Source organism: Tamandua tetradactyla, chromosome 5 (genome assembly GCF_023851605.1).
Source record: "Tamandua tetradactyla isolate mTamTet1 chromosome 5, mTamTet1.pri, whole genome shotgun sequence".
Classification (NCBI taxonomy): domain Eukaryota; kingdom Metazoa; phylum Chordata; class Mammalia; order Pilosa; family Myrmecophagidae; genus Tamandua; species Tamandua tetradactyla.
Genome location: NC_135331.1, coordinates 29,068,074 through 29,079,991, shown reverse-complemented (window position 1 = coordinate 29,079,991; position 11,918 = coordinate 29,068,074). Strand labels below are relative to the sequence as shown.

General features: G+C 43.0%; 1 protein-coding gene across 1 annotated transcript; it reads left to right on the top strand.

The window, feature by feature from the left end:
- Positions 1-10,405: 10,405 nt before the first annotated feature.
- Positions 10,406-11,344, top strand: LOC143682326 (olfactory receptor 13A1-like). The gene has a single exon (XM_077159116.1). The coding sequence runs from the start codon at positions 10,412-10,414 to the stop codon at positions 11,342-11,344; it is 933 nt and encodes a 310-aa protein (XP_077015231.1). The 5' UTR covers positions 10,406-10,411.
- Positions 11,345-11,918: the final 574 nt, after the last annotated feature.

The window sequence follows — 11,918 nt, the reverse complement described above, 5'->3', positions numbered from 1 at the left end:
AGCAATTAGGCAAGAAAAAGAAATACAAGGCATCAAAATTGGAAAGGAAGAAGTAAAACTATCACTGTTTGCAGACGATATGATACTATACGTAGAAAACCCAGAAAATCCACAACAAAATTACTAGAGCTAATAAATGAGTACAGTAAAGTAGCAGGCTACAAGATCAACATTCAAAAATCTGTACCTTTTCTATACACTAGTAATGAACAAGCTGAGGCGGAACTCAAGAAACAAATCCCATTTACAATCGCAACTAAAAGAATAAAATACCTAGGAATAAATTTAACCAAAGAGACAAAAAACCTATATAAAGAAAACTACAAAAAACTGCTAAAAGAAATCACAGAAGACCTAAATAGATGGAAGGGCATACCGTGTTCATGGATTGGAAGACTAAATATAATTAAGATGTCAATCCTACCTAAACTCATCTACAAATTCAATGCAATACCAATCAAAATCCCAACAACTTATTTTTCAGAATTAGAAAAACCAATAAGCAAATTTATCTGGAAGGGCAGGTTGCCCCGAATTGCTAAAAACATCTTGAGGAAAAAAAACGAAGCTGGAGGTCTAGCGATGCCGGACTTTAAGGCATATTATGAAGCCACAGTGGTCAAAACAGCATGGTATTGGCATAAAGATAGATATATCGACCAATGGAATCGAATAGAGTGCTCAGATATAGACCCTCTCATCTATGGACATTTGATCTTTGATAAGGCAGTCAAACCAACTCACCTGGGACAGAACAGTCTCTTCAATAAATGGTGCCTAGAGAACTGGATATCCATATGCAAAAGAATGAAAGAAGACCCGTATCTCACACCTTATACAAAAATTAACTCAAAATGGATCAAAGATCTAAACATTAGGTCTAAGACCATAAAACAGTTAGAGGAAAATGTAGGGAGATATCTTACGAATCTTACAATTGGAGGCGGTTTTATGGACCTTAAACCTAAAGCAAGAGCACTGAAGAAAGAAATAAATAAATGGGAGCTCCTCAAAATTAAACACTTTAGTGCATCAAAGAACTTCATCAAGAAAGTAGAAAGACAGCCTACACAATGGGAGACAATATTTGGAAATGACATATCAGATAAAGGTCTAGTATCCAGAATTTATAAAGAGATTGTTCAACTCAACAACAAAAAGACAACCAACCCAATTACAAAATGGGAAAAAGACTTGAACAGACACCTACCAGAAGAAGAAATACGGATGGCCAAGAGGCACATGAAGAGATGCTCAATGTCCCTGGCCATTAGAGAAATGCAAATCAAAACCACAATGAGATATCATCTCACACCCACCAGAATGGCCATTATCAACAAAACAGAAAATGACAAGTGCTGGAGAGGATGCGGAGAAAGAGGCACACTTATCCACTGTTGGTGGGAATGTCAAAGGGTGCAACCACTGTGGAAGGCAGTTTGGCGGTTCCTCAAAAAGCTGAATATAGAATTGCCATACGACCCAGCAATACCATTGCTAGGTATCTACTCAAAGGACTTAAGGGCAAAGACACAAACAGACATTTGCACACCAATGTTTATAGCAGCGTTATTTACAATTGCAAAGAGATGGAAACAGCCAAAATCTCCATCAACAGAAGAGTGGCTAAACAAACTGTGGTATATACATACGATGGAATATTATGCAGCTTTAAGACAAGATAAACTTATGAACCATGTAATAACATGGATGGACCTAGAGAATATTATGCTGAGTGAATCCAGCCAAAAACTAAAGGACAAATACTGTATGGTCCCACTGATGTGAACGGACATTCGAGAATAAACTTGAAATATGTCATTGTTAACAGAGTTCAGCAGGAGTTAGAAACAGGGTAAGACAATGGGTAATTGAAGCTGAAGGGATACAGACTGTGCAACAGGACTAGATACAAAAACTCAAAAATGGACAGCACAATAATACCTAATTGTAAAGTAATCATGTTAAAACACTGAATGAAGCTGCATCTGAGCTATAGGGTTTTTTTTGTTTTTGTTTGCTTGTTGGTTTGTTTGTTGTTGTTGTTTTATACTATTATTATTACTTTTATTTCTTTTCTTTATATTAACATTTTATATCTTTTTCTGTTGTGTTGCTAGTTCCTCTAAACCGATGCAAATGTACTAAGAAACAATGATCATGCATCTATGTGATGATGCTAAGAATTACTGAGTGCATATGTAGAACGGTATGATTTCTAAATGTTGTGTTAATTTCTTTTTTTTCCTTTCCGTTAATAAAAAAATAAAAAATAAAATAAAAAATTCACAGGTTCACAGTCAGAGAATAATTTTGCCTTAAGACAGATCATGCCTATAACTGACTTTGATGGGGTTTTACTATTTTTAAGTTGGTACTGCAGTCGTATTGTTCCTGAAATGCTTTGTCTTTTGTGATACTGAGATGAAATGAATGTATTTTGAATATGGTAAGATATGATGCATTGAATGCAGAATAGACAAACATTGTTAGGAAAAAATTGTCTGTTATTATTTTCTATCTAGAAATTAAATATGGTTTAAGGTGATGTGTATAGTTGAAAATGGGTGGATTCTGTAGTAGTTAGGTTCAGGTGTCAGCTTGGACAGGGAATGATATACAGCTGTCCTGTTGCTGTGGACTTAAATCATAAGCATGTGAAATTCTTCTATGGCTGATTCTACCTGTGGTCAGCTAAGGGGAGTGCCTTCCACAATGACTGATATTTAATTTAATTAGCTGGAGGCTTAAACGAGGGGTCAGAAAAGAGCTTGGCAGCCCAGCACACCTCATCTCAGAGGTCAAAGCTAGTTAAACACACACATTTGGAACTGCAGAAAAGAACTGCTCTGGAGAAGGCTGTTTAAATCCCGAAGCAGGAAGAGAAGCCCAGCAGGTGTCACCTTGTGCAGTTCAAAATTAATAAATTTTAACTAAATAAATCTCCTTTATAAAGGCTATTCTATTTCTGATATATTGCATTCTTCAGCCTTAGCAAACTAAAATAGGGCTTTAGTACCCCCCTCACTTCTGCCCTCCATGAATTCAGATGAAAATTCTGATGTCAATCATATTGGGATCCCTAATATACGACATGTTGCTTCTCTCTTGTTGCTTTCAGAATCCTCTCTTTGTATTTGGGATTTGACAATTTTTCTATAATGTGTCTTGTTGTAGATTTCTTAGATGCTATCTTACTAGTAGTTCCTTGAGCTTAGTTTATGTGTATAAATATGTCTTTCTTCAGCTTTGAGAAGTTTTCAGCTATTATTTCTTCAAATGTTTTTTCTGCCTCTTTTTCTCCCTTTTCTCGTTCTGAGAATCCAGAGATGTGTATGTTGTGAATCTTAATGATGACCCACAGATTCTTCAGACTATATTAATTTTTCTTCATTATTTTTATCTCTGCTTTGCACATTGAATCATTTTAATTTTTTTGTATTCAGTGTCAATGATCCTTTCTTATGACTGTTCAAATGTGGTTTTGAATCCCTATAGTGAATTTTTCACTTCACTTACTCTATTTACTGCTCCAAAATATCTGTTTCATTCTTTAATGTGCTATTTATTTCTTTAGTTCAGATGTTTTCCTAAGTCCCTTTAGTCCTTTGTATATGTATTTCTTTAGCTCATTGAACACATTTAAGACAACTTGATTTCAAGTCTTTGATACTTCCAAAGTATGAGTTTTCACAGGGAAGGATTCTGGCAAATTCTTTTTTATCCAGTGAATAGTCCATACTTTCCTGTTTCTTTGTGTATTTTATAATTTTTTGTTGAACTGAACATTCTGAGTATTTTGATTTTTTAAATCTAGTTTCCCCAATTATCTGAGATTGCAAGGTTTTGTTGCTATTGAGTGATGAAGCCATCATTTGTGGCTTTTGCAACTACATTTGTTCCTAAATGGGGAATGGAAAGAGAAAAAATATATAGTTACTACCTCCTTATGACTCATCTGCTGTTTTTGCCAGAGGGGGTTACAATTGCCACCACCAGATCTGTCCCCACCCCGAGATCTGAAAGCATTGATCAAACCATAACCCATGAAATTTGGAGTACTAGGGCTTTATCCCCCACCCTGGCACCTACAAGCTGTGCCAGCCAGGAGCTCAGGATGCAGTTCCCACTGCTGCCTGCCACAAGACTGGGTAGTGGGGGGGGGGGGGATATTTCCCATTAAAGAGGATAAAATTCACAAATATTTACTTCAGTTTACCAGCATCATCTTCCAGCTTTTCCCTGGATTCTGCCCAGTGTTCCTGTTGACTCAAGAGTCTCAAAATAGTGGATTCTGACAGTGTTTCAATAGTGCCATTCTGTAGAGTTTTAGTGGAGGGGCTGATCCATGGAGATTCCTACTGCGCCATCTCCCCTAAATCCTCTATCAACTTATCTCCATGGGCTATGGAAATCTCCAACTACTATTTTGAACCGTCTATTTCTTCCTTAATGTTATAGGATTTGGCAGCAGTGAAGCCCAATATTTAAAGACATGGTTCTAAAACAGAACTGATGTCAGTACTGGTAGTTCCATTTCCCAAATGCAAAGACTTGACAAATGTGTGGATTCTCTTTTCAACTTCTTCATCTAGAAAACAGAGATAAATGTGATGGCATGTATGAAGTCTGGCATGTGGCAGGGTTACAGTAAGTGGAAAAGCAAGGTGGTTGTGATGAGGTTCTAGTTGGAAATTTCAAGACCTTCATCCTGCTGCAATGAAAGCTTCCACCATTCTTCACCACTGTCCATCCAGGGTCTGTCAGGTTCATGACACATCTTAGGGACACAACGAGGATCTGTTGAATGAAGACAGATTTTCAGACCCTGATTAAAGTAGGTCAGAAAATGTGAACCAAGTTGGAAAACAACATGATTAGCTGTTTTGATGTCAGTTTGAATCAATAATTTTTTGTAGGGTGCCAAAAGGAGGTGAGCCAAAGAGCTTCAAACTTGCTCAATACTTTTGTGGAAATGGATTAATGTTTATAGGGTAGGAGTGGGGTGGGAAGTAGGCAGGGAACTTGGAGATGGCTGAAATATCTAGGAACTGTGGGGCAGGGAGGAGCAGGCTTCAGGGAGGAAGACCTGAGAGTCCAAGATGAAGCCCACTTGTGAATGGAGCGTGGGCCAAGTTTAATGATGGATGAAGCCATCTCAATCACCTGCCAACAGGGAAGGGGTGGTGGACATGATTTCAGAGCATCCTCAGGTCCCATCTTCAGTCTTGTGAACCATAATAACAGAGGTGGGATCTTGCCATGGAGTTGGATGAAGAGGGTGTCATCCCTTCATGGCCTTTTGTGAAATGATACTGTGAGGTTGGGATGAGTGGCTTAAACTTGAGGTAGAGCTGATTGTGAAGTTCAGCACAGACCCAGAAAGGGGAGCAAGAAATGGGCAACTTCATGGTTCTATAATTTAACATCAACTCCATTTTTCCCAGGTGGCAGAAACATAATCTGGCATGTTTCAAGCCCCCTTACCCTCTCAGAGGATGGCACCTTAGTTTGGGGGTTCATATATGGGGTCCTATAAGGTTCAGGGTTCTGGCTCAGGTGGCGTAGAGGTGGGGACAGGTAACTCTCACTATGACCTTCTTCCAAGCACATGTCCACATTAATTCCTTTTAAGCCCCATGCACCATTTCTGGGGTGGGATCAATGATGGAAGCCATACTGTGCAAGTACTTCAGCAAGGGAGTCTCACTCTACACCTGCTCCTTACAAATATTGGAACCATCAAGGGAAGAGACCATTGTATGGTCAAGAGGATCCTTATGACCATAGGACAAATATATGCATGTACTAGGTGCTCTGAAAAATTGTATTAAACAATTCCTGTGGATAATGAGGCTTATATGGTGCAAATTTGCCTATATAATGGGGGTCATGGGACTTTTCTAAACACTGTTTAGAAAAGCAGTATCTTCAATTAGGAAAAGTAGATTTGGCTGAAGATTGTATCTCATCTAAATAAATTAAAAGAATTGATCAAAATTCTGTGTTGTTGAAATTCCATTGCATTAAATATCATGCAAAAATATTTGTTCTAGTTTGCTACCTGCCAGAATGCCACATACCAGAAATGGAACAGCTTTTAAAAGGAGAAATTTATTAAGTTGTAAATTTACAGTTCTAAGGCTGTGAAATTGTCCAAATTAAAGTAAGTCTATAGAAATGTCCAAATTCAGGCACCAACACGAGGCTACCTTCACCCGAGAAAGGTCGATGAAGTTTCAGGTTCTCCCTCAGCTGGCAATGCACGTAGTGAACATATCAACATCTGCTAGCTGTCTCTCCAGGCTTCTTATTTCATGAAGATCTCCCAAGGGCATTCTCCTTCTTCATCTCCAAAGGTCTCTGACTGGTGGACTCTGTCATGGCTCTAAAAAAAGGGGCTATCTACAAAATGTTAATTCTTTCAAAGGATTCCAGTCAAGGCTCACCTGGAATGGGTGGAGTCTCATCTCCCTCTAATCAAAAGTTAACATCCATAATTGGGTGAGTCACATCTCCATGAGAACAATCAAAAAGCTCCCAGACCGGAATATTGAATGAGGATTAAAGGACATGGCTTTTCTGGGGTCTACCATAGATTCAAACTGGCACAATATTTAATCCTTGATCAGAGATTAAAATATTGATTGATTGATTTGAAGGGCATTAGGATGTCTTGAAATTTTCAGGGACTCAGTACTTATTTCTTTTGCAAAATTAAGAAACACTTTGAATTCACAATGGCCCTCTCTTTGGTTGTTTCATAATTACAAGCATTTGCATGTTATGTTTTCTGAAGTTGGTTTCTAAGATAAATTGCTGGGGTTTCCTTATCTACATTATTTTCTTAGTTCTTTGACTTGGGCACATAGTTAGAAGACCACCCATTTCATTTCATGATCAGACATCTCATGATCAGTTGTGAAACTTTTGGTGACCCAGGGAAGGCAGCCGGCTCCAATGAGCCCCTGTACCATCACTCAGGCTGACAGTACTGTGCCTGGCTCCATGGTCTTCACTTCTGAACTTCCTGAGGAGCAGAGGGCTGCCTGGCCAAGGGCCAGGACCTACCCTGCTGGGGTGCCAGGGGCTGGGGCTGGGTTTGTGGACATGACATCCACTCTTCCTCAGACTCCTGATGCGACGGCAGACTTGGCCACGGGGGGCAGGCTAGTGTGTCTCCTGAGTGTGTGGACACTGGGCATATCCAAGTGATTGCAAATCCCATCTTACAAAGATTGACACCCTCAGCAGTGAGTCCTATTGAAGCACCCCTGACAGTATGTGATGGGAAGGGCACTTTACCTCGGGGGTCTTCCATCTACACCCATAACACAGTCTACATATAAGGAGAACATGAGACAAATCCCCACAGAGGGGCCTCCTGTAGGGCCCTAACTGGTCCCCCTCAATTGGCCAAGGCCATCAGGTGAGCACAGTCTGAGAAACCAACAGCGCCAAGTGGAGCCAAAAGATGACTAAATGTGGTGTGGTGTCCCAGATGGGTGTTAAGACAGAAAGGAGCATTCAGGAAAACAGGAACTCTGAATAAACCGAGGACCTTAGTTAACAACAATTTATCAATATTGGTTCATTGATTGTGACAAATGTTGTGCACGAATGCAGCACACTACCTATAGGGGACTGTACATAGAATGCCCTTGAGTGCTGTGTGCCACCTTACCATATTTCTGTAAATCGAAAACTGCTGTAAAGAATGAAATGGGTTTAAGAAGTCCTTCCCAACCTTCCTGCAGGATAGGCTATGCACAGTCCCTGAACTGAGGGGTCAAGGCTAAGAGGCCAGGTTCTTCCATGTTTGGAACAAAAGGGTGAGGGGCTTGTCCCAGCAGACAAGTCCCAGCCTGCCCTGTCCCTTCCTCAGGTCCTGACCCAGACCTGGCCTGGAGACAGCAGCCCCAGGGCCCCTGCTTACCTCCTGCTGGGATAATTGCTCCCTGAGGGCCTTGGCCTCTCCTTGCTCCCCAGTGACCTCTGCGTCCACCCCAAGCAGATGTTCTTATAGGTCAGCAGCAAACAGGGGAGGCACAAACAGGAGGAAAAGCAGCTTTGAACCACAAGTTTCTATCTCACCTTTAATTGGGGTAAGGATATTGTTGATCTTTCATTGAAATGTGAATGTCAGTTTAGACAGGAAGCAATTGTGGACACATGTCTTCTATTAACAGGGAATATGTTAATTGTGAATAAATCACTGCCTATTCCTTGTCTTTTGGACAATTTACCAATTTTCCTTTCAATATTTCTGAAGAGATGGATTTAGATTAGATCTGAGCTAATATGTTGTGGATGAAATGCCCCTATAATCACTTTATTCTTGTCTGTTGCAATTCCAGTGTGAAATGGTGAGGCGCCTTGAGGCTCTCCAAGCTCCTTGGCTCTGCTGCCCCCAGTCCTATCTGTGCGGCTGATTGGTGAAAGGGAAAAACAGCACTTTTGGCCTTGTTCTCTAGGATAGGTCAAGATATTTAAAATAATCTCTGGCTGCAAAGCTGGAGGTGGCTGACTCATCTCCCTCTGAATCTGAGGCAAGGGATACACAGTTTGAGAGACCAATAGCCCCAAGCAGAGCCAAAAGATGATTAAATGTGATGCAATATCCCAGATGGGTGTTAAGGCAGAATGGGGCATTCAGGAAAACAGGAACTCTGAGTAAACAGAGGACTTTGGTTAACGACAGTGTATCAATATTGGTTCATTGATTGTGGCAAATGTTGCACATGAATGCAGCACAGGTAAAGTGCCCCCAAACATTAGCCGTGAACTTGGGTGGCAGGGGCCAGAAGAGGGCTCAGTGCTTGTGTGGGGACAGTCCCATGTATTGTAGCAAAGGGTGTGTGAGTCGTTGCTGCATGGCCCTAGCGTGGCCCTCAGATGTGAACACCCCATGAGCAAGGACCCCCCACCCCATCCTGCGGCACAGTTAGCACCCGAGTTTGGCAAGGGCAGAGCTTGGCTTCTGGTCAGCAGCCTGTGCACAACTTGGCCCTTGTAAGGGTGGTTGGGAGGGTAATGGGGGGAGGGGATTGAGCAGGTCACTTTGAGCAGGTCACACTCACAGAACCCTTCCACACACACACCTTATTCTGCACTCTGCCCACTCAGTGTTCACAGTCAGGAACGTATTTCTGGAAATCTCCAGCATCTCTGTTCATGGGACACTGGAGGGACCAGCTCCCTGGTTAGGAGGTGCACATATTGATAACTCCTTGCTCTCAGGCCATCATTTACTTACGTGCAACATGCAGGGCATGTTCTTGGAGACTTCCTGTACCATGAACTGGGTGGGCCCAGGGTGTGCAGCCACAAGGGAAAGAGAAGGAAATGTTCATTTTATTGTTAATGGGTTGTGGCTTCTTGGGCTTGGCATGTACTACTCAAGAAAGACAGTCACCTGCCTGAGGTCAGGGATGGGTTGCCAGACTGGTGTGCAAAGTCAGGGAATCCCACAGGCCTGGGAAGCAGGTGGGTGCATGGCAAGAGGTTCCGGACAACAGTGAAGTTGTGTTTCTTCTTTTCATTGTTGCATTTCCAGCTCCTGGCACACCCAATGAAAGAAGAAACTTATCACTTAGTCTGAGAGACCCTGGTGGGGGTTAGAGCCAGGAGACAGGCTCCTGCCAGCTGCGGGAACCAACAGCAACCCTGGATGCCCATGGTACAGCCACCTCCTCACTCTGGGAAGAAGCCTTTAGTAGACAAGGTAGCATTGGGTGGTCATGGCTTTAACTGACCAGACTTGATGCAGAGCCAGGCCCAGCCTGTTCCAATGCCAGCTGCTGTCCCCCAAGACTGGCCTCTTCCCAGGCTTCACCTTCAGTCGCTGGACCCCTCAGAAAACCTGAGCTCCCCACCTCAGCCCATCCCTTGGCCTACATCTACCCCTTTGCAGGTAAGAATTCCACCCTGTCTCTGAGGCAGTCTTCTCCATGAAGACTCTTCTAATCTCCAGCTGAATTGGTTTTTCTTCTTTGAGATAATAAGGCCTGGAGCCAGCTAGGGTATGTCACTGGCCATGTCATACTCACAGGTAAATACAACATGGTCCATCTCCCAATAATGTTCAAATGTCAGGATAACGTAGGAAATATTCATTATTAAAGTGAAAACAGGTTGCACTTCCTATGTAAATTTCTGAGTAATGCCTTCCCAGCCACAAACAGGAAGGAGAAGCTGTTATGTGGAGGGGGTCTGAGGAGCAGGGAAGGATTGTCTCCCTTGTTCTAGGAACCTGTGTTAAGAACTTAGCTATGTGTTTCCTAGGTCCAAGGCACCACTGCAAACATCCCATTAGATGCATGTGAAGTGTGATCACCTACCTTGTCCTTGTGCTTCCCTCCACCAGGTGCCGACTGCTCCCCAGCATCTTTGGGCCAAGCTCACCCACCCAATGGCAGCCAACAACCACACAGCCATGGTGGAGTTTGTTCTGCTGGACTTCTCAGAAAACCCCCAGCTCCTGGGTGCCTTCTCTGCTCTCTTCTTCCTCCTTTACCTGACAGCTTTTGCAGGGAACTGTCTCATCCTCACAGCCATCTGCCTGAATCCAGCCCTGCACACCCCCATGTACTACTTTCTCACCAACATGGCCATCATAGATATCGTCTGCACATCCACCGTAATCCCCAAGTTGCTGGAGAACCTGGTGGGCAAAAGCTGCACCATCTCCTATGGGGGCTGCATGACCCAGCTCTTCTTCCTATGGTGGGTTCTGGGGGCTGAGCTGCTGCTGCTCACGGTCATGGCCTATGACCGCTATGTGGCCATCTGCCAGCCCCTGCACTATCACATACTGATGGGCAGGCCCCTCTGTGCCCTCCTGGCAGGTGCTGTGTGGGTAACCAGCGGGATTAACAGTTCCGTGCATACTGGTCTGATGACACGGCTCACTTTCTGTGGCTCCAATCAGATCCATCACTTCCTGTGTGAGATCCCCTCACTGTTGGTGCTTTCGTGTAGCCCAACCTACCTGAATGACATCATGATTGTTGTCGCAGATGTTTACTTTGGGGTGGTCAACTTCCTGTTCACCATGGCTTCCTATGGCTTCATCATCGCCAGTATCCTGCGCATCCGCTCTGCTATGGGTAAGCGCCGGACCTTCTCCATTTGCTCTTCCCACCTCCTCGTGGTCTGTATGTATTACTCCACCGTCGTCTACACCTACATCCTCCCAGGGACTGGCGCCTCCATGGAAAATGGCAAAGTGGTTGCCATCCTGTACACAGCAGTCAGCCCCACCCTGAACCCACTCATCTACACTCTGCGGAACAAAGATGTAAAGGTGGCCCTCAGGAAGATGTGTCCCACATCCGGTAAATGAAAGGAAGTGGCTGAGTTGAATTTTTCTCAATGCTGATGAGTTAACTTTAAAAAATGATGAGAAACTGATGCAAGTGACAAGGGGGGGAATTTAATTTAAGTTGTAGATTTATAAACAATATGTTCCCCCAATAGGAACTGGCAAAGTTTCTATGGGGAACATTTAAATGAACTTTCCAAGTAAATTTGGATCAGGTAGTGATGGGGAAATTTCTTCAAGGTAGAACAGGTAGCCAGGTGAAACAGCAAGAGGCTCAGGGTGGTACTCCAAAGTTTGCTGATGTTTTCACCCATGCATCAGTGGCAAGGAACACGTCTTTAGCCTTCACGTGTGGACATCACTGTTCCATTTCTCTTTCAGAGTGGGAGTCTTGCGTTCTGAAGTGGGGTCCACTATGTACAGTGCTTGGTACATTTTAACATGGGGACTTTTGAAATCCTATTTTGAGGAACGTCACCTAGATTCTCCTACCCACTTCCTCTTTGCTCAGGTTTGAAAAGAGACAAGGCATTGTTCCTCACCATCTTTGTAAAGTGTTGCAGCCTTGGCACTGTAAAGAGGATGAGAAGTTACA

Bases quoted from the DNA above. Each gene is read 5' to 3' on its own strand.
- LOC143682326 (XM_077159116.1), top strand. From the start codon at position 10,412: ATGGCAGCCAACAACCACACAGCCATGGTGGAGTTTGTTCTGCTGGAC.